This window comes from Artemia sp. Qi Xiang Cuo, chromosome 15 (genome assembly GCF_049724085.1).
Source record: "Artemia sp. Qi Xiang Cuo chromosome 15, ASM4972408v1, whole genome shotgun sequence".
NCBI lineage: Eukaryota > Metazoa > Arthropoda > Branchiopoda > Anostraca > Artemiidae > Artemia > Artemia sp. Qi Xiang Cuo.
The window spans coordinates 22,244,265-22,266,370 of record NC_142808.1 but is presented as its reverse complement, the minus strand read 5'-3'; the positions used below and the strand labels follow the sequence as shown (position 1 = coordinate 22,266,370).

At 35.1% G+C, this 22,106-nt stretch overlaps 1 protein-coding gene across 1 annotated transcript in view; it reads right to left on the bottom strand.

Moving 5' to 3' along the window:
* Positions 1-22,106, bottom strand: part of LOC148943452 (uncharacterized) — a 67,408-nt gene that overhangs the window by 5,215 nt on the left and 40,087 nt on the right. Inside the window, exons 3-4 of the mRNA XM_089100862.1 lie at positions 16,214-16,399; positions 7,137-7,360 (exon numbers count right to left, since the gene is read on the bottom strand). Coding sequence (XP_088956988.1) covers positions 7,137-7,360; positions 16,214-16,399 — 410 coding nt within the window. The remainder of the gene's footprint in view (positions 1-7,136; positions 7,361-16,213; positions 16,400-22,106) is intronic.

The following is a 22,106-nucleotide window of genomic DNA, read 5'->3' as shown; positions in this document are numbered from 1 at the left end:
ATCATAAGGTCCTTCCTTCGTCCCTATTCCCGAAAGGGAAATCCTGCTTGCGTGGCCTCGAAGTGGCGTCAGGCTATGACGCCATGGTCACCACTGCAGGGTGACCTTGAGGAGTAGCGCTCCCCGAGGAAATTATAACCTTGTAAACAATGCAGCATTTGCACTAGATTTTGATGGATAATTTTTGTGGTTTTATTTGTTTTGATAGCTTTTCGGGCTAAAAAACCTCTTGCAATCACTGTGCTGATAAATTCTTTTTCTTGAAATTTTGACTTATTTTCAGGTGAAAAGACCAGAATCACCCGGCCAGCTATTCATATTCAGCTGAAGTGTGGACGTCATTCTGTTATAAGTGTTTATGTTTTGTTAAAAAAAAAAAAAAAATGAATTATCCCATCACTGTTTTGGTCGATTAGAAGATAGATTTCTTATTCTTGGCTTAACAACATCAGAGTCATCAACATCACAACATCAACAGTCATCAGAGTCAATCAATATTAAATTTTATACATCAATATCCATTTAATATGGTTTTAAGTGGCGCGGAAAGGTTTTAGGCTTATGACTATCACAGAAAGATGATCGTTATTATTATTATTATTATCATTAATATGGGCGGAATCATTAATCTATGTCGAGGCTCAGGATACAAAGGCCCAGCATCTCCAACTCCAACAATACAGAAGTTAGTAGTAGAGGGACTTATATTCGGTCTCCCCCCATCCTTACCACCAGAGCTGTTCCTCGGATTAGTGGCGCTCGAGGAAAAATTAATTACAGCACCCCTTTCTCAATTGAAATAGAAGCGAAAAACGCCGAATCAGGTAAGAAATTGGGCCAAAGTGGGCAATACCCCAGCCTTGGCACCCCCAGGCCACGAAACCCGGGGCAACTGCCCCAGATGCACTCCCCCCTCTTGAAATAGCTCTGTTTACCACATATTTTGCCCGCTGTCATATATTACGTTCCGTAACTATGTCCTCCGGCTTAACACCTGGTTACCCCAACGAAATGGCCGAAATGGTTTTGGTGGAAATGGCCGCAATTTCTTATTATTTACGTCCTTTTCACAAGTGCAACCTAATGTAAAAAAAAAAAAAAAAAAAAAAATCAAAATAGGGGGCTTCAATGCAAAAAACAATTGGTGACTTCAATGTAAAAAAAGAAATGCAAACAAAATTCGATTCCCTCTAAATTAGGGCCCAAAGAAGGTCATAAAAGGCCCTTCTTTTATAAGATTTCTTCTCGTATAAATGGTAATCCCAAGTTTTTGACAAACCGGGGAATTAGTTCTACCTATTTGTATTAAAGGCAGGCAGCAGAACATGATTATTGCGTTAGATAAAAATAATTTACATAGATATGTTTCATATAGATAAATGTGAAATAAATTACTTTAAAAATCACTGCGCAAATACTTTTATCTCCAAATTTACAATAGAAAGTAAAATATAATATTTTCTTTTTCCTGTTGCTAGGATAATTAAATTCCTTCAAGACCAAAAAGGGAACCATAGAGCAGTCACGATCTAAAAGTCATTCTTGTCATTCAATTTTTAGTCTTACAAAATTTAAGTTTTGTATATACTACTGCCACTACTAACAGCAGCTTAAAACAGAAGCACCAAGTCACCCGAGGCCAATACAGCTACGCATGCTCTTCCTCCATCCAATAAATTCAAAACCTCCCTTCCAAGAAGGGACACCCTTCCGAGAAGACCCTTCCGAGAAGTTATAATTTTCATTAAGTCCTTCCTTAAATTCCATTTCTAGACGATCTGCTTTTTTGGTCCTGGATGGCTGGCCAAAAAACACGATCTTAGGCAACTTGTCATTCTTTATCCGCAGAATGGGTCCCATCTCAATCTTTTTCTCATTATAGCCCTAGAAAGCTGAAAAAAGCCATATTCTTCGTACAGTTTACTTTTGGAAACACGGCCAGTCAGACGAGTACCCAGAAGTACCTGTAGGTAATTCCTCTCGAAAACGTCTAACAAATCCTTCTGTTTTTTTTTTTTTTTTTTTTTTTTTTTTTTTTTTTTTTTTGAATATCCAGGTTTCAGAACCATACTTGACCGCTGTCATCAATGTTGCTTCTAATGTTCTAATCTTGGTTTATAAACTTTCCATTCTTCCGAATATATTTTCAACCGTGAAAAAACACCCTAGGCTTTGGCTATTGTACTTTTATTATCTTCACGGCATCCACCAACTTTACTAAACATACTACCTAGTTAAGTAAATTTATCCACTTAATCGATCTTCTCATGTGCTGGACTCTCAAAAACCTACAAAAATTCATTTATTTTGCTAGTATTTTCATCTAGGACACTCAGATTTCAGCATAATTTAATTCCAGGACTTTTAATTTACCTAGTAAATTCCAGGAGTTTGTATAGTAAGAGCGACTCGTCTCAATAGTAACCGAAACTCTAAAAAAAGGAATTTTAATATCAATAGATAGAACAAAAGAATTTGATTTCTATGCTGATTTTATGCTGAAATATATAAGTTTCATCAAGTTTACTCATATCCATCAAAAGTTACGAGCCTGAGGAAATTTGCCTTATTTAAAAAAAAAATTGAAAACACCACTAAAAGTCATAGAATCTTGATAAAAATCACACCATCAGATTCAGCGTATCAGAGAACTTTATTTTAGAGGCTTCAAGCTCTTGTCTGCAAAAATGTGGAATTTTGTATTTTTTTGCCAGAAGAAAGATCACGGATGCGTGTTTATTGGCCTTTTTTTTCCCAGGGGTTATCATATCGACCCAGAGGTCCTAGAATTTTGTGAGAGGGCTTATTTGAACAGAAATTAAAATTTCGGGTGCCTTTTTTAATCAAAATCAAACAAAGATTTAAAACAGAATCACTTTTTACAAAAAAAAACTGCATTTTAGATGTCTTTTCATGGTTTTCATGGTTTCATGGTTTCATGGATATCAAAGATATTTGATTTTTTAAATGAAGTAATAAGTGACGTGACGTAAGATCTAACACCGATTATGTACTAACCATATATGATGTAATGAGAGACGTAACGTAAAAATGGAAAAAACAATTTTTATTTTATTTTAGTTTTAGTTCAGAATCGATAAAGTTATAAACTGCGAAACATTTATGGTATCTGAGCAATAATTTTAATCTTGTAAATTAAACTTGAAAAATAGTTAAAAATTTTAAAATTAGTTTCATTTTTTGTTATTAATCTAAGAATAAAAATTTGGCCGAAGCATACTCTCCTCTTTCTTTACAACTAATCGTGACCCCATTCCCATCTCTAACTGGGACAAGTTCAGATTGATTATTCCCTCTCAATATTCTTGCATGCCAATACAATATTCTACTATTATGTTGTGTGGCTGTAACTTCCAGATCTTCAGCAATTTTATTCATGGCCACTGTATCACACCTTCTTAAATCATATTTTAATACTTTCCTTAGATCCCTCTCATTTTATATGATATATCACTCATATACTTCACGTACAAGTCATTCCTCTTCTCTAACGGACTTAAAGCATTTTCACTTATTTGCCTTTGTGCGTTTTTAACTTTCATCGCTGAGACAACATCTGGTACTTAACTCATGGACCATATACTGCACTGTTTGTAAGTAGACTATTATACCTACAAAATTGTGGCAGTTTATAACCGTTATTATTTTCTTTTCCTGCCCCAAATTTACCCAGGCTAGGATACCATTTATCCCTGTTTCTACGAACTAGAGCAGTGATATCCCCTAATAAAAATATCTTATATCTACCTGGGATTCTGTTTATTTGTTCGTGTAGCTGTAATTAAAATTAATCTGAGTCCCTATCCACCTTCCCAACCTCAATAAGATGTAATAGTTTTCTTATTCATAATGAGCCTTACTCCATGCCTATGCATCCCATCCGTCCTGATTGAGTAAATCATCTATATCACCTAATTTCACGTTTCACGCCCCATGGATATGAGTTTATGTAACTCTTAACAAGTCCAGTTCAAAACGTCTGTATTTGTCGGTCAAAATGTCAATACAAGTCTGTTTTTTTTAACGTCGGAACATGCCAAGTTGCTATTTTTGCATTATTTTAATCGTTAAAATTATTATGACCTCGGAGAAAGCAATGATCAAAAATCAGTACAGGATAAGGAATAATACATCTTCTTAATGCTACACTACGTGCTAAAGCAAGATTAGAACTAGACAGCAAGAAGTCCCTGGGACCTCCAGTATAAATGGAGGCTTTGTGCAATCGTGGGTCCGTCTTGGTCACAAATAGGTTTTCAATACTTGGCGATGCTCTTCTATCAATAAGAGGTGAAATCCTGCATAGAAAATCTAAAGCCTATTACCTCCGAATCATTACATATTCATCTCTACAAACATTTTACTATTAAGGGGAGGCAGCCCATACTAGTAACTTGGCTAAGAAGAGGTTTTTAGCCCAAATAAGCCCATATGTTTTAAAATGCATAAACACTTCTAAAATATAGGAGTTGAAGATGTGGTAATGTAGGTTTAATTTAGAAGTTGAGGATATGGTAATGTAGGTTTAATTTAGGAGTTGAGCATATGGTAACGTAGGTTACTTTAGGAGTTGAGGATATGGCTCATGTTCTATCAGGATGGAAGCAGATTTTCCATTTAAAAATAATTTTTGTTAGGGTAATACCCTTGAGCTCCGTTGGATCAACTATGTGAATTTGAAAATGATAAAGATCCAAGTTTGTTAGTGTGTTAATGAAATGGTAAAGAAACTATAATAATTTAAGCTGGAGTAATTTTGCTGTTTTTTTTTGGGGGGGGGGGAGAAAAGATGTGTTACTATTTATCTTATGATTTGTATTATCGAATTATGTGTTGTATGGCCTTATTCAACTTATAATAAATGTAATGTTATTATCACATCATCAATATTTCCTCCATTTCCAGTGGTCTAACTCGGCTGAAATTTCTGAGGGAAATGTATGAATCACATGTAATCAATTAGCACTACTACTAAAATCAATTAGCACTACTAGCACAATTAATTCATTTATATTACTTAAAATTCGACTTATGTAGGCTTTTATGAACTACTATTTAGAGTCTGATAACCATGTTACTGCTAATGAAATGGCTGTTAGTTATTTAAAGCAGAGAAAGGTGATGACCTTGTAGCATCTAAAAGGACATACAGAGCTGGCCTTGGGTAGTTAAAGCTTGGAAAGTCCCTAATTAGTTTTAAAATAAACTACCGGCTTCTAGGAAAAAAAAAGAATTAAAAATTAAACCGTAGGGTAGTCATGGTATAAAAACTCATTGGAACTTTCTGACAATCACAGGGATTTAATCTTTATATGCAGATGTGAAATTGACCCGAATACAAGGAGAAAACTTACTTTTAGTACTAAAAATATTTTTTCAGTATTTTTATTCTTTAGTACCATCATTATTTACCACGGCTATGAGAAAATAAAAAAAAATATTAAAATCTTAATCAGGTAACTTTCTTCCCTTTTGTGATACACCATGTCTGGTAGTGTTGCTGATGTTTGTATTATCTGGAGTCACCAAAATCATTTTAAAATGAGAGACACAAAATGATTAGCAGGATGTAATGTACACAATAGTTAAGCCTAAAAAAGCCTAAAAAAGAGCGCGTCGTGTCCAATAGTAAGACATATTATAGATTAGAGAGTAGAGAAAAACACATATTTGACTTTTTACACTGATTCCAAATGTATTATTTTCATCAATATTAAAAGTAGCCTAAGACAATTAATTTGTGGATGAAGGCCATGGTGTCACAAAATAGGGGCGATTTTAAGGGCACTATCAGATCTTGATGAATATTATATATGCTATTTTTTAATGCTGAAAATTCACGTCTTAAACTTTTGACACCTTTTCTAAAAAAAGGAAATAAAATGGCGACGCCAGTATTCTTGTTTTTGTTTTTTTTCGTTGTCTGTTGTAAAGGAATCATTGTGTTGAATGGACATAAAATAAAGTCGAGCAAGATTTCCTTGAAAAAGTTTTTTTTTCTATATCTAGGAGTCTTACTAAGTTTCAAAAAAGACCGTATAACATTCAAGTGTAGATTTTTGGCCAATATGGACAAAAATCGGTTAAAAAAACAGACTATGAGTCATTTTATCTATTTCACCAGTTGAATCTAATCATCTTATTAATTATACATTGATAAATGCTCATTTGTTTCTCTTAAAGTTTTATTCTTGTAATCACATGTATTTGTGTATGCATTTCATCGACCTCTAGCAGTGAATTAATAAAACGATCGTATCTCCATAGTAATAAATTTTCAGAAGAGCAGAATAAACCTTAACTTTTTAATTTCCCATCCGACAATCGCAAAACAAAAACAGGTTGATATATATTGATTTTACATATCAATCTATTTTTGCTTTATGGTTTTCGGATGGTAAATAAAAAAATGTGAGGTTTTTTCTGCTCTTCTAAAATTTACAACTATGAAGATATGACCTTTTGATACCCGACAGACGAAAAGCTTCTTTTGTACAGCTGAAGTAGTCATGACTAGCTATGACCCTTGCCTATGAAATTGTGACACCTGTAGACACTGAAGCAATTTTTTATTGTCTTGCAATTCAAAGTGCATGCTGCCATGCATTAGCGAGGTGAAACTATTTTACACTTCCCCTAATATCCAAACCAAAAAGAAGAAAAATTGGCACTTCAACATGGAAAACAACTTTAATAAGAATTGAACTAGCGCTACTGACAGTGTTGCTGTTATGCTGCAGAACTAGAAAATTCAAAACAAGCTTACTTTATTGTATTAGAATTGAAGTCTCGTCAGAGTCCATGCTCACTTCAACGCAACCTGAAACGGAGTTCAAAACACCCAGCTTGTATGATCTTAAACTGTTTTTATGGATTGAGATATAGTGGGTAAGCTAAAAATAAATAACTGTTTTTTCATTAGGGTTCCTACTTTTTTAACTCATACATGAATCAAAAACGAAACGGTGAAATTACTTTGTTTATGTTTTAATAATGGCTTTCAACTTTGCTCATCAGGACTGGATGGTGTTAACTATTTTGAATTAAGACAACCTAGAGTTTGTCTAGCCTTACCAATTTCTGGTTCTCTTTCATTTATACATATCTATACTTACTTCTTTTTCTTTTTCTCTTCTTCTCTCCCTTGATTTCCGTGCCGATTCGTTATTTCTTTGTCTTCTTTCATAGTATCGAGCATCTTTCACCTTAGAATCACCAGAAGCGCTAGAAACTTCAAGTCCATCTCTGCTAGATGGGGACTTGATCCCTGATATGGGTGATTCAAAAGATTTGGAGGAGGCAGCATTGTCTGTGAAGGCAGCATGTGGCTTTGTAGGATCTAAAAGATATCAATTTCATCTATGAACATCGAAGACAAAATTTACCAATGTCTGTGTGTCTCAGACTCTACTAATTCGTCCAAAACTATCCTGCATAGCCAAATTAAACGTTTTTGGGATCAACAAGATCCCAGGATTAAAGGCAAATATGTTTCTGACGATCCCACCAACACCCTCCTTCTAGCTCTGACATAGACATTTTTTTGCATTGACGTGTTTTATTTTTTCACGTATAACTTCATTTCTTTACAGCGACATGTTAGCTTTTCGAATGTTTACCCTATCCTGGGCACTTGTAAGGTCCCCGAATTAATTATTATTCCATTTAAGTCCCAAATGTCCTTGTTGTCAAGTGATCGGGTTCAATAAATTTGGTTTCGAGGAAGAAAATTTGAGACGTTGGTCACCAATTTGAAAAGAGCGAATTATTAGGCAAGGGACATCGAAATACATGGAAGGCAATATATGATTTTTTATTATTTGGGAGGGGGGGACTTCCCTGCTTATTTTTAATAGTGAGTGCCATAAGGCTTACCTCATTTAGCTGGTACATAAAACGTTTTCCGGACATATTCTAGAGGAGCTTATTCTTAAACTGAAGCACAAAAAAATACAACCGAAATATTCTACGAAGCTCATGAAGAATGTTATCGCTGATTCCTTTGTCATTTATTTTCACACTTTTATAATATGAGCACCTGAGTACTTTCTCGCTATCTTTAAATAAGAAAATTTACTTGTGATGGGCTTAGATTTTGTTTTCACTGATCATAGAAAACGAGTCGCGGTAGAGTTTGCCAGACGAAAGAGTAATAAAAGAGAGAAAAAGGAGGAATCCACCTTCTGAAGTCACCTTCATGAACTCCCCCCTTCTGGAAGGAATTACCTCCAACATTAACTATCAAACCCTTTATCTTGGCGGTATCACATCGCACCACCTTCAAAAGGCAAGTGTGCTTCTGTCTTAAAGTCCCTGGCCTTTTTATTTTTATTGGGCATTGATGAAAGTAGAGTACCTAATTAATTTTATTCTAGTTCAATAGCAAATTTTTAAAAAATAAGTTAAAATGCTATGTTTTCTAGTTGTTCCTGTCCCGTTACTGTTTCTAATGTCTTAGGTAAAATTAAGAAATTTTTTCATTTTTATTTTTCCTTTCTCAAAATGCTTCAGATACCAAATATTTAAAAATAGAAATTCTTTTCTCCCTGGACCCATCTTAGGGTCCAGATATGACCAGATATAACCATTCATATCATAGTTTTCAGATATGATCATTCATATCTGAAAAGTTTGATTTTTAAGATTTTTCTTATGAATAGTTATAAGTTCTGAAATTTTTAGGACAGTATCATATATTGTTAGCTTTGCCACGTTGGCTGTTAAAATAAATGAGTAAATTAATTAGTTAAATTTTACAACACTTTTTGCCTTTAAAAATTCAAACATTAATAAGCAATTGATTCCCAACGGGTCTTTTCTGGTGGTGTTGATTGAAGTTTGTATTCTGGTGACCAACACGGGTTTTGTTGATCAACATTGCGGATAAAAACGACCAAAATTAAAACCGTTGTTTACCGGGCTTGTTTGTCAAATTAAGTGTGAAATTTCAAGGCATATTATTATGGGACTTTTTTTTTTAAAGAAAAAAGAGCTATTATTAGCTTGATCTCTTGCCCAAAGTAAGACGCGAGAAGTTTTTTTTTTTATAATTAACTACCTCTTCCCCCTTAAAAGGGCACTGGACAAACTTTGTGATATAAAACTGAAATTTTCAGAATTCGATCAAACTGTGAAAAGTTGTATAAATAATGAAAAGTACCAGAGTAAACACAAGTATAAAGGAAAAAAAAATAAATAAAAAGACGTTGAACTGACTTTGTAAGTATCATCTTTTTTCCAACAGTATTTCCAACAATTCGTGCTCTTGCGTAAAATATCGTTGATCAAGAATTGTTGAAAAGCACACCTATCAAGGCCGTATCCAGGGGGGGGGTTACCCGGTTTGAACCCCCCCCCCCCCGAAATTTTTGACCGACTCGAAAATAAGTCGAAAATTAGTAAAGGTAAAAATCAGTAAAATTAGTCGAAAACTGAGTCAAAAATTAGTAACCCCCCCCCCAAAAAAGTCAAAAATTAGTAAAACCCCCCCTGAACAAAAATCCTGGATACGGCCCTAGGTGTCACCTATTCTTGCGACTGTTGATCAACAATGTGTTCACCAGAAGAATCCTGGAGACAAACACGCCTTCAAAACAGCCCCGCATTCTTAAACCGTTTGTGTCATATTTTTTTAGTTTATTTTGCGCTTATTAAGCAGACACAAAAAAACATATCATATCTTATTATTACTTATCCGAACATTTGCAATGTTTTAGTTTGTTACCATAATACTTAATCATTGGAAAACTTGTCTCTCCGATTAAACTTTCCAAGCAGGGTCCTTAATCGGGAACTGTCTCTTTTTTTTACAGGTCCTGGAATAGGGTTTGTTTCAATTATGTCAGAAACTCAACAAACACTTTTCTTTTATCTTTGCTATTCTTTCTTGTAAACGTTTTTGTTTTTTATTTTTTCAGTGTCACTTAACAAGGGGAAGCAGTTTTGTTTTCGGTGTTGAATAAATAAATAAATGAATAAATTGTTTATATACTGAATAAATAAACAGCAAACAAATGGATCATTTCTTTTATTTCGCATTTTGACTAGCTTAGTACAACGCCATCTACCGATTTCCGAATTATTGATTATAATAATTTGAGATTGAATTGTTTTTAGTTTGCGGCAATACGCTCAGATCCTTGTTTTTCCTACCACAGCGCTTATCGATTGTTCAAGGACACTCTTTTGTACTTTTAGAGAGAAATTCACATCGGTAATTGGGTCTATAGTGACATATTCAGAACTGAAACTTAAAACAAGCAGATAGTGAAGGGAACGATGAAGCCAAACTTAAGACGACAACTCTCCCCCCTGGTAATGGCTAAAGTATCATTTACACTTTACTGAAAACGAAATATATCTTTTTAAAGTGTTTACATGATTATGTCAAAAACTTCTAATTTTATTTAAACTGTCAGGTTTTTTTTTCAATATCAGCCTATTTGTAGAAATTGACTATTTTTATTAGACTTACATATCTGCTGCTAACATATAAAAGCTGCTTTACAATATTTCCAGTTTTTTAATTTTCAGTAAAGAGCAAATTACACTCCAGGGAGACTAAAAAACAGTTATTTATGGTAAAGTTTCTCGCAGAAAACATACGTGGTGATTCATTTTGTCTTACTGTTTTAAAAATTCGTTTTATTAGTTATTTTTTTCGTTCTTTCAAAGCTGCTCTTTTCAAAAGTATTCAAGCAACAATTTGCATGCGAAGCTTTCAGCTAACGTACCAAGACCAGTGAAAGTCAAATCTTATTTTTTGGATTGGTAAATTGGACAAGCCACATCAATAACGTACATCTTAAAGGTTAAAAAAAAACATCAGGAATTTAATGTTAATAAAAAAGACCTCCACATAGGTTACAGTTATACAATTTTTGACAATAGCGGGTGCAAAATAAAAAAAAAGGAAGAAATGTTGGTGAAAAACCAGAACAGAAACATATTTGTTAGACCCATAGGATGCAAACAGCTTCAGAAGGTGTAGCCTTCCTTTGAAGATGTAGTTGAGAATATGCATATAGTTAATATTCGAATTCGAATAGACGAGAAGCGTTACTAAATTAATTTATTATTTTTTCTTATTTATTGTTACGATTTAAAGTGGGAACACTGACGACAATGTTACCCTGCCCAAAGGAATTCGGAATTTTGAAACAACCGAAAGAAAAAACTTAGAATATCACAATTTTCAGGCGTGAATAAACCTAAGATGGGTCCAAAGGAGGGGGGGGGGTGGGACTGCTTGCAGTTTAATGGCCTTGGTTATTCAGTCATAGAATAAAAAAAAATCAATATACGGAATGATTGGAAATGAAAATACTAGATCTTTGTCTCTGCACTGACTACTAATTTCATTCCGTATTCAGCTTTATACTCCCTACTTAAGCTTGTTTCTTATGCGTCGATTATCCATGCATTACGTTTTTGGCAAAAAAAAAAAAAAATGGCGTATATGTTTAAAATCAGGAAGTTAACTGTTTGGCAGAATAAATGTTCGATTATTCGTTAAGCAACGGGGAGATATTTCACCTTAAATTTTTAGTGCATATGTATCAGGGATGGAAGTAACGGGGAAACAACAGCCCCCCCACCTTACAATAAAAAACTGTTTTCCAGAATTTCTTTGGCATTTTGTATTTAAATTATCAAATTTTTATATTAGTTTCTTCCCAAGGAAAAACACTGCATGCGCCCGTGTCTTATGTGCATGTTACGGTGAAAGACCAAAATCTGGTGAATGTCAACATTCACCGGTGAGTATCCGAAATTCTTTTTTCTCTGCTTGGATTCAATCAGCTTTGCTAGTCTTATGCAAGGTTTGATAGTAAGAGTTAAAGTTAGATTAGGTTAAATTAGGTTACAAATCTCAGAAATTGGTTAAAAACCTACCATAGCCCAACCTAACCTAACTTGTCACCCTCAAACCTTGCATAAAACTGAAAAGGATGACTGGTAAAGCTGACTAAATCCAAATTGAAAAAGAAGAATGTCGACATTCTCAAATTTCGGTCTTTCACGGTAACATATACATAAAATACTTTCAAGTATTTCTTCGCTGTTTTTCATGGGGTTGGCTGATATATCTTACATAACTTGTTTGAATAATCTTTTGCTTATTAGTCGACTTAAGCATAACCGTTCAGCTTGTGTTAGTTGTGCACTTGTGCTCTGTGTGTCAGTTCTGCTTTTACGGTGTACTGTGACTACAATTAATGCTTCTTAATGTGTTTGTTAGTTGACTTAAGCATAACCGTTCAGCTTGTGTTAGTTGTGCAGTTGTGCTCTTACGGTGCACTACGACTACAATTAATGCTTCTTAATGTGTTTGTTAGTGCACTTAAGCATAACCGTTTAGCTTGTGTTAGTTGTGCTCCGTGTGTCAGTTGTACTCTTACGGTGCACTATGACTACAATTAATGCTTCTTAATGTGTTTGTTAGTCGACTTAAGCATAACCATTCAGCTTATGTTAGTTGTGCAGTTGTACTCTGTTGTGCTCTGTGTGTCAGTTGTGCCCTTACGGTACACTATGACTACAATTAATGCTTCTTAATGTGTTTGTTATTCGACTTAAGCATAACCGTTCAGCTTGTGTTAGTTGTGCAATTGTGCTCTGTTGTGCTCTTACGGTGCACTCTGACTACTGTTAATGCTTCTTAATGTGTTTGTTAGTCGACTTAAGCATAACCGTTCAGCTTGTATTAGTTGTGCAGTTGTGCTCTGTTGTGCTCTGTGTATCAGTTGTGCTCTTACGGTGCACTATGACTAAAATTAATGCTTCTTAATGTGTAATGTGTTTTTTTAATTCGATGGTTCAACCTGACTTATTTGCATTTGACGATCAGCATATCTCTCCCATCTTTTGTATTTTAAGTGGCTAGGAATTTCTAGCTAGGCTAGGAGAGTGGCTAGGATTTGTTATTCAATTCCTGCGTTTCAAACTCAGATTTTTCAGAATAGGGAAAACAATTAAGAAGAGAGACTACTAAAATAGTTGCAGAACTTGGAAATTATAATGGGTGTCCTATAGCTGAGATTGATACTTATTAGTAACTTTACCGGAAATCCAGTATCTCATATATACAATGAAGAAGACCTCACGCAACACGAAGAAGAAAAATATAAACACAGCGAAAGACACACTAAAAAAAAACACACAGAAAAAACAACTATGAACAAAATTATATTTATAATTATAATCATATAAAGAACAAAATTATAATTATGTTTATAATTTAACACTAAATACCTTTTCTGTTAACTAATGATTCCTCGTTTTTCTTCTGAAACTATTCTTCTTATTATAAATATTTTGCTTTATCTACCTCAATTGCTTTTTTATTGCTGAATATAAAACAACTGATTTTATTATATCAGTTGAGAAGGTATTGGAAATTCGGCCTAAAACTGTTTTTTGTGTGTAGAACCGTAGGACCTTATCAGTTTGCGGGTTCACTGTGCTGTCGTGATTTTGTTGTTATCATTTTCGCTTTGCCTTAGTCTTTCTTTTTACCACTATCAAGGGTGTGTCCACGATTTTTGACAGCAGTAATTTTGGCCAAATATCTATTAATAATTGTAATTATAATCTAATAATTGTAATTATAATAATAGTTGCTTTTGAGGAGGTTCGACCCCCAAGATGTCAGTTTGCGAGTTTCAGTATCTGCTGACAGTTTCAAAGACCAGGTTTCCATTAGCAAATTTTCTCAGTACCATGGGGAGCTTCGAAATCAATTTTAGTATAAATTGATAGGGGATATTAGTTATTTCAACAGTTCGAAAAGCTAACGAGAGGCTGTTTTAAAACAAAGGAAATGTACAATCTCTTACTAATTATTAAGCGAAACGCTGTGTAATCAATGTATGAATAGCATAAATAATGTGCATCCTGTGTCCGCAAAGATTTCAATCAAGTCATTTAACACAACAGGAACAGTGGCGGATCCAGGGGAGGGGCGAGGGGTGCCCCCCTAACGTAGTCTAAAGTAGTGTAATTTACTTAGTTAACGCAAGTTTGCGTTAACTAAACTTACTCCTAACGCAAATTTATCAGATCGACCTGTTTTGCGCCCCCCCCTAAAAAAACCTTGGATCTGCCCTTGAACAGGAGACTTACAAAGCTATCAGAATATTCAATGAGACTTCTTTTGTGCTGATTTTTAATGTTTTCCAAGTAGGAACACGAGAGTAATTTGTAGGGATCGTCCTTTCCTGAACTCTAAAAAGAAAATTCTGCTTCGCTCAATAATAAGAAAAACAAAATTTATGTAAGTTTCATTAAATCCAAATATCTCTATCTCTGGCACAAAACTGGAGAATTTAAATGGTTTTCGAAAATTTCCGGGGAAGTAGGTGTCGGGTTTTAGTTCTCCGTCGTTTAGTCAGAGCTCTCATCGAAGCTATACAAGTTTTTGTTAGACCACCAAATCAATTATGAATAGTTTGGCCCCAAAAGCTAAAAAACTTGTAATGGCCAAAATAGGGTGATTCTTTAAGGTACCGAACGACCTTAATTGATACTTGAAACCACAGTAGCAACAGTTGTGGCTTAAGTAGTCAAGTTGTGACTGGAAAGGTACACAGTGGTTTTGGACTTCCACATCGTAACATAAGCCTCAGTTTTTGAAATATTTTTTATCTGATTCGTTCTCAAATATGTTTGGATCAGTTCTATCACCAAATTTCACAACCGTCTTTAATATATTTGTAAAAGGATAAACTGGGGCGTAGCTCCAGCATTCTTATTGGGGGGGGGGGGCAAGAGGGGTACATATCTGGATAGTCAAGGCGCATGGGCTATATACTAATTTTATCTCCAAGTTATTGGGGGGCATTGTCTCCCCCCGAACGACACCCATGAGTATAAAGATACAAAGCCATTGATGGTACATAGACCATCGATCATTGACGATGTTTCAGTGTGTTTTTTTCTTTTTTTTACAGCGACAGGTAGCAAGCCTGTTCCTAGCCTTGTGGCAGCTGGGATTAGGTAATGGTCCTTGTATTGCCAAGTAGGAATCAAAATAATATATCAGATTCATGCTAATAACATGCACATATTTTCTATAAGTTAGCTTAAAGACATATTTTACATTTCTAGGTTTGAAGGAAATTTTCAATTAGGGATTGACTTTTGGGATACTTAGTACTTTTTATGATGACGTCATCATCCATTTGCTATTAAGGTCAAGAGTGCCGTTTCACGGAAATGTAGGAGCTTGGGGACAAAATGTATTTCAAAATATAGAGAGGGCGGAAATCTTTGATATTTTATCGCTTTTTTCAATAGAAATGTAAAAAAAAACAGTTCTCCTCAACGAAGATACCAAAAAAAGATATATTTTTAAAATTTGAAAGGGTGGAACAAAATACGAGAGGGAGGGAGGGTAATTTTTCTCTCCCACCCCCAATTTGCACACGTGATTAAGATAGTAGAGTAGCGGAAAGTCTGCCAGGACATCTTCAGAATAAGAAATTCAATCTCCTCATACTATGAGACTCTGCACTAAAACATTTAATTCTCAATTTCTAATAAATTTCTTTAAAATTAAGTCCCTGTTTAAAATACTTAAATTTCCAAAAATTAACGGAACGATTGTGACTGAATCACAAGTGGCAGACATGGCAGTGTTAAGCATTAAATAGACTAAATCCAATTATATAAATGTTTACGTAAATACACTTGCTGTGTTGATTATGATTACGCAGATCATGATAAAAATATTCCTGTGATTATGTTTAGTTTTTATAAGCCTCATGTATATATATATATATATATATATATATATATATATATATATATATATATATATATATATATATATATATATATATATATATATATATATATACATATATATATATATATATATATATATATATATATATATATATATATATATATATATATATATATATATATATATATATATATATATATATATATATATATATATATATATATATATATATATAATGTAAGTATTCTAGATCCCCCATTTGTCTCCTCAAAACGCTTACATTTTTAAAAATCTGATTAGGCCTATTCCCTCTCAACTTAACACCTGATCATTTGTTTTTTAGGATCCCAATACTATATCCAAAACCAAACAATTAAAAAATAGAATAAATTTATAAATCCAGCAGTTGGAGGGTGCCTGGCTGAGCGATAGATTCATGCTTACTGTGATGACTGGAACTTGACGGCATGTGTGACGCATCTTCCTGGAAGAGCGAGGAACCTCTTTGCATTTCATTTCCGAGATCAACATCCCTTGATGCTGGTGACTCTGGCCGAATCACAAATGGCAGGTATGGCAGTGATAAATTATGACGGCTTACTAAACTGGCAGTTGACTCTCTCAACGGAACTGTCGGTAAAAAATAATGTAGTTTTGATCAAATTAATGTAAAAGCAAAGTTTTTCTTATGTAAGGAAAAGAGCCAAGTTGAACCATAAAACGAATAAATAAGTGAATGAACAAATAAACAATACATAAAGCCCGCTTTGCTCTTAACTTAGACAGCGCGATTATGCTACCTGTAATACCAGATAAATACATTAAAGTGACAAGTGATATGTAAGAGAACAACATTGCTGTAGTTAAAGTATAAAGTGAGGATGGTAGTTGGTTTCTTCAAAAAAGGAAATATCTTTTACCTTAATAAAAAGAAAACAGAGTGCGGGGTCCCACAAGGGTGAATCCTGGGATTTCTCCTTTTTATCATTTTCATTGAACGAATGAAGCATTACTTGTCAGAGACTGGTGTCATTCTGTTTGCAGATGACACTTTGCTCTTTCTGACAGCGCCTTCACTTGATGTTTTGTATATTAAAATTCATAATGCAGTTTTTGAATTCTATGTTTTTGTCAACAAAATCTGTTAACCCTAAGCTTTTCTAAAACTTTTTTTATGATATTGTAACGCTAATAGTTTGCGCCACTCTTGTAACGCTATGAATTGCGCCGTTACTATTTTAAACTTGTGCCGCTATAGATTACACTAGTTGTAATGGCGAGTAAGATAAATGGGTGACCGCGCCACTTCCTATGGAAGAAAATAAAATACGTAACTATAGTAGGTTAGAAGTTCTCCAACCATCAATCCATCAATACCTCTAGTGTTAATTAGAGATCAGATTCCATGGGAGCGCTGCCTATGGAGTACATTTGAACTAGTTATCTACTGTGCGATGAGATACAGGCATATAACAAGAACAAACAATCAAACTATCATTTTTTTTTTTCCTGAAAAAGACTATGTCAATATAAAACAAACAGAAATTGACTGAAAAAACTTTTTCCACAAAATAAGTTTTTCAAGAAATAGTACAAGAACTCCATTAACCCAAAAATGAACAAAAATAGAATAAAATAATCTACCAAGCATACAACTATCACATATCAGCATCAACAAAATAAATGAAACCCAAAACGAACAGAAATTACAGTAAATAACCGATTTAAACTCAAAACGAGCAGAAACTGACATGATTAGAGTTCAAAACCCCTATGCTTTCTAAGAGCCCGAATAAAATTTGTACTTTATTGAAAAAAATTCAAATGAATCTGCATTGTCAGTTTAATATACATATGGTGATATTTATTTCTTAAAATCTTAATTAATTTTTGATTTTTTAAAGTTATAAAAGTGAAATTACTTAAAAGAATTTTAACTTTCATAAATATTTAACTTTCATACGGATGGCATGTTGCGACTCAGTTTACTTTCCCCCTAAAACTTCTTTGAAAATTTCACCTTCAAACCCTTAGGTACAGTTGTAATAGGAGTCACAGCAGTAGTATTAGTTCTCAACTTTTGATAACAACTGTCTAGCTTACAGCCCTTGCCCTGAGGCCTCGGGGGAGGGGGGGTGACATCCCCAAACGCATATTTACTACAACCTTTCAACGATGCTGGAAAAATAGACGTCTCAAAACTTTGTTTCGATGTTTTTTTTGGGAAATGACGGGTGTGGGGCAGGGAGGGGGGGGGGCTGGTTGCTCCCAAATCACTTTTGGCTCTTAAAAAGAGTACTACAACTTCCAATTTCAAATCAAATGAGCCCCATCTTAAGTTCATACGACCACCCATTCTATTAAAACCTTATATGCCCCCAGGACACAGCTTACAGTCCTTCCCCAGGGCTCTGGGGGGGGAGGGGTATGTCAACCCTGGAGGCATTATTATATGTTCTTCTGATTATTTTGTTTAAAATGGCTGTCTCACAATTTCAGTCAGTTGTGTTTGGTGAAAAGAAGGGTAGTTGGGAAGGGGGGCGGGGTTATTTGACCTCCATCACTTTTGACTCAACAGGGAACTAGAACTTCCAATTTATAACCAAATGAGCCACCTGTAAAGTTTATACACCCATCCATTCTATAAAACCATAAACACCCCCGGGGCATAACTTACAACCCTTGGCCCCAGGCTCTGGTGGTTTGTATCAACCCCAAAAGTCTTATTATATGACCTTTGAACAATTTGAATAAAATGGCTATCTCAACATTTCTATTCAATTCATTTTGGGAAAACACGACGTGTGTTGGGGATGGCTGCCCTCTGATCACTTTGACTCTTAAAAAGGGAACTAGAACTTCTGATTGCGAATCCAATTGCTCCGCTCCGACATATAGACAATCACTTTTTCTATAAAAACCTTATACCCCCCCCCCCGATTAAAACTTAAAACTCTTGCCCTTAGGGCTATGGAGGGGGGGGCACAATTTCCGGACCCTTAAAGTATGCAGAACAAAATTTTTATATCTAAATTTTGATTGGATGTATTTGGAAAAATTATGGGCGTGGGGGTATGATTGCTCTCAAATCACTTTTGACTCCTTAAAATGGCACTATAACTTCCAATTTCGAATCAAATGAGCCACATCCGAAGTTTATACGACCATCCACTCCAAAAAACCTTATATGCCCCCAGGGCATAGCTTACAGCCCTTGCCCCAGGGCTCTAGGGGGTTGTGTCAACCTTAGAGGCATTGTTATATATTCTTTGGACTATTTTGACCAAAATGGCTATTTCACAATTTCAATCAGATGCGTTTGGTGAAAAAAGGGGTAGTCACTAGTAGAGGGTAGTTGCCCTTCATCACTTTTCACTCTTTAAAAGGAACTAGAACTTCCTATTTTCAACCAAATGAGCCTCCTCTAAGGTTTATACAACCATCCCTTCCATAAAAACCTTTAATGGGCCCGGGATATAACCCACAACCCTTGCCCCCAGACTCTGGAGGTTTTTTCAATCCCAAAAGCCTTGTTATATGATCTTTGGATTATTTTGAATAAAATTACTGTCTCAAAACTTGTATTGGATACATTTTGCAAAAATACGATGTGTTTGGGGGGTGGGAGGCAGGTAGTCGCACTCCGATCACTTTGACTCATAAAAAGGGCACTAGAACTTATGATTATCAGTCCAATGAGCCCTCTCCGAAGTTGATACGACCACCCTTTCTATAAAAACTTATTTACCCCCATGGCATGACATGCAACCCTTTCGCTGAGGGCTGTGGGGGGAGGGGTTGACATCGCGTTTCTGCAAAACCTAATTCCTGATCAATTTGAAACTTACAGCCGTAAGTGCTTGGGTCAAGGTAACTAATGTACACAAAAATTGTTCAAATGATTCATTTCTTTGAACTTGGTCCTCTTCTAGCAAGTGAGGCCACAAAAAAAGGTGATTTTTTTTCAATTATCCTGAAACTTTTAAGAAATCTTGCGCGAAGGGGACCCCACAGCAGAGAAAAAAACAAACAAAACATTCAAGGCCGTACCCAGGATTTTTTTCGGAGGGGATTTTAATCAAGGATTTTTTTTTGGGGGGGGGGGTATAAATAAAAAATTCAAAAAACGTATAACAAATTTGTTTATATCCATTTTTGTTACGTTTTTACGAGCCAGACAATCATTTCAAAAGGGGGGGGGGGGGTTCAAACCCCCATATAACCCCCCCCCTCTGGGTAAGGCCTTGAAAACATTGCTTTCTCTCAAAATACAATCAAAAAAGGGCCAGAAAAATTCCAAAAACATTTTCCCCGCCCAATTCACATAGAAAAGGGACTAAGGGGACCCAATTCACTTGGGAGGGGACCAATTCAATTAGAAATTGAAAGTTTTAACTCCCTTTTTGGATGCCAAAAGCTACTGGAAGAAAACGTCCGTTTTCTCATATAACAGTTCGTGGTAACGAACTGTAAGTAAGGAGCGACCCGGCTCAATGGTAACCGAAACTCTAGAAAACGGATTTTTGATACCAATAGATACATGAAAAGAATCAGATTTCAATACTGAATTCAAATATATAACTTTCATCAAGTTTAGTGCTACCCATCAAAAGTTACGCGCCTGAGAAAATTTGGCTGATTTTCAAAAAAAAAGGGGAAAGACCCTCTAACAGTTATAGAACCTGAATGAAGATAACACCATCATATTCAGCGTCTCAGAAAACCCTACTGTAGAGGTTTCAAGCTCCTATCTACAAAAATGTGGAGTTTTGTATTTTTTGCCAGAAGAAAGATCACGGATGTGTTTATCTGTTTGTTTTTTTTCTTTTTTTTTTTCCCCAGGGTTGATCGTATCGACCCAGTGAGTAGAGAGGGGGGTACCAGCGCGACCCCTCACCCTTGCTGCCACCTACAACTTTGTTACATAATTTATGCATGTTTTTATGTCTGTTCGTTGTCAGTGAGAATTAAAAAACAGGATTTTTCTCACTTTTATGGATGTTTTTTTGGACAGTTATGTGTGTTGGTCAATTTATTTGATGTTTTTCATGGATGTCAACATCAATTTATGGATGTTTTATGGTTTTTGTCAGTGAGAATGAAAAAACAGGAATTTTCTCACTTTGATGGATGTTTTCTGGATTATTGAGTCTAACGGGGACCAGAGTCAATGACCTCTTTTTCCAAGATCTTGTCATTGTTGTTGTTGTTGTTGTAAATGCATGCGAGTCCCTAGGGAGAACACTTGGTTAATCAAAGTGGGTCAATGACCTAAATTTCCAAAGGTCGATTATTGTTTCCAGGCAAAGTTTTAATGTCTGACAGATGATGTCATGGTTGATTGATTTGTCAAGAAAAGGGGAATTAATTTGTTGTTTCTATGGGGAATTATTGATTCACGATAGGGTTTCTTAGTAATTTGAAATGTGACAGCGCAGGGATGCCAAAAACAAAAGGAAGACGCAGAAATTACGTTTAGGGTTATTTGGACGAAACCGTTTTAGACATTTTAGGGAATTATTTCGGCGAAACAGTTAGAGACATTTTAAAAGATGATTTTAGAAAAGGTTTTAGAAGAGAATTTGAGGGTGAAACTGTGGTCGTTATAATACACAAGTTCCGTGTGAACAGTGTCGTGAGGTCCTCTACCCCAACCCCCACAGGGCCCTCATACCCCACCTCAACCCCCAAGTAACCCCCCGGTCCGCCAAGGTCCCCCCGTTTCCACGTAATTTCAAATGTGAGGTTAGGTTAGGTTATGTTATGCTATGCTATGTTATGTTATGTTATGTTCTTTTCAAAGGGCATTTCAGAACAAGTTCTTTTCTTAATGTCCTTCCTAAACCCATTTTACAAATTGAAGTACCCATCATTTACACCCACAACTTTACTTTACAGCTTTTTGAATGCTCCAACACCAAGCAATACTTTTCGAAGCGCATTTCAGAACCAGTTCTTTTCATAATGTCCTTCCTAAACCCATTTTACAAATTGAAGTACCCATCCTTTTTACACACAACTTTACTATACTGCTTTTTGAATGCACCAACACCAAGCAATACTTTTCAAAGGGCATTTCAGAACCAGTTCTTTTCATAATGTCCATCCTAAACCCATTTTACAAGTTGAAGTATCTATCCTTTACACCCACAACTTTACGTTACAGCTTTTTGAATGCTCCAACACCAAGCAATACTTTTGAAAGGGCATTTGAAGTAGTCATCCTTTTCACCCACAACTTTACTATACTGCTTTTTTGAATGCTCCAACACCAAGAAATTCTTTTCAAAGGGCATTTCAGAACCAGTTCTTTTCATAATGTCCATCCTAAACCCAT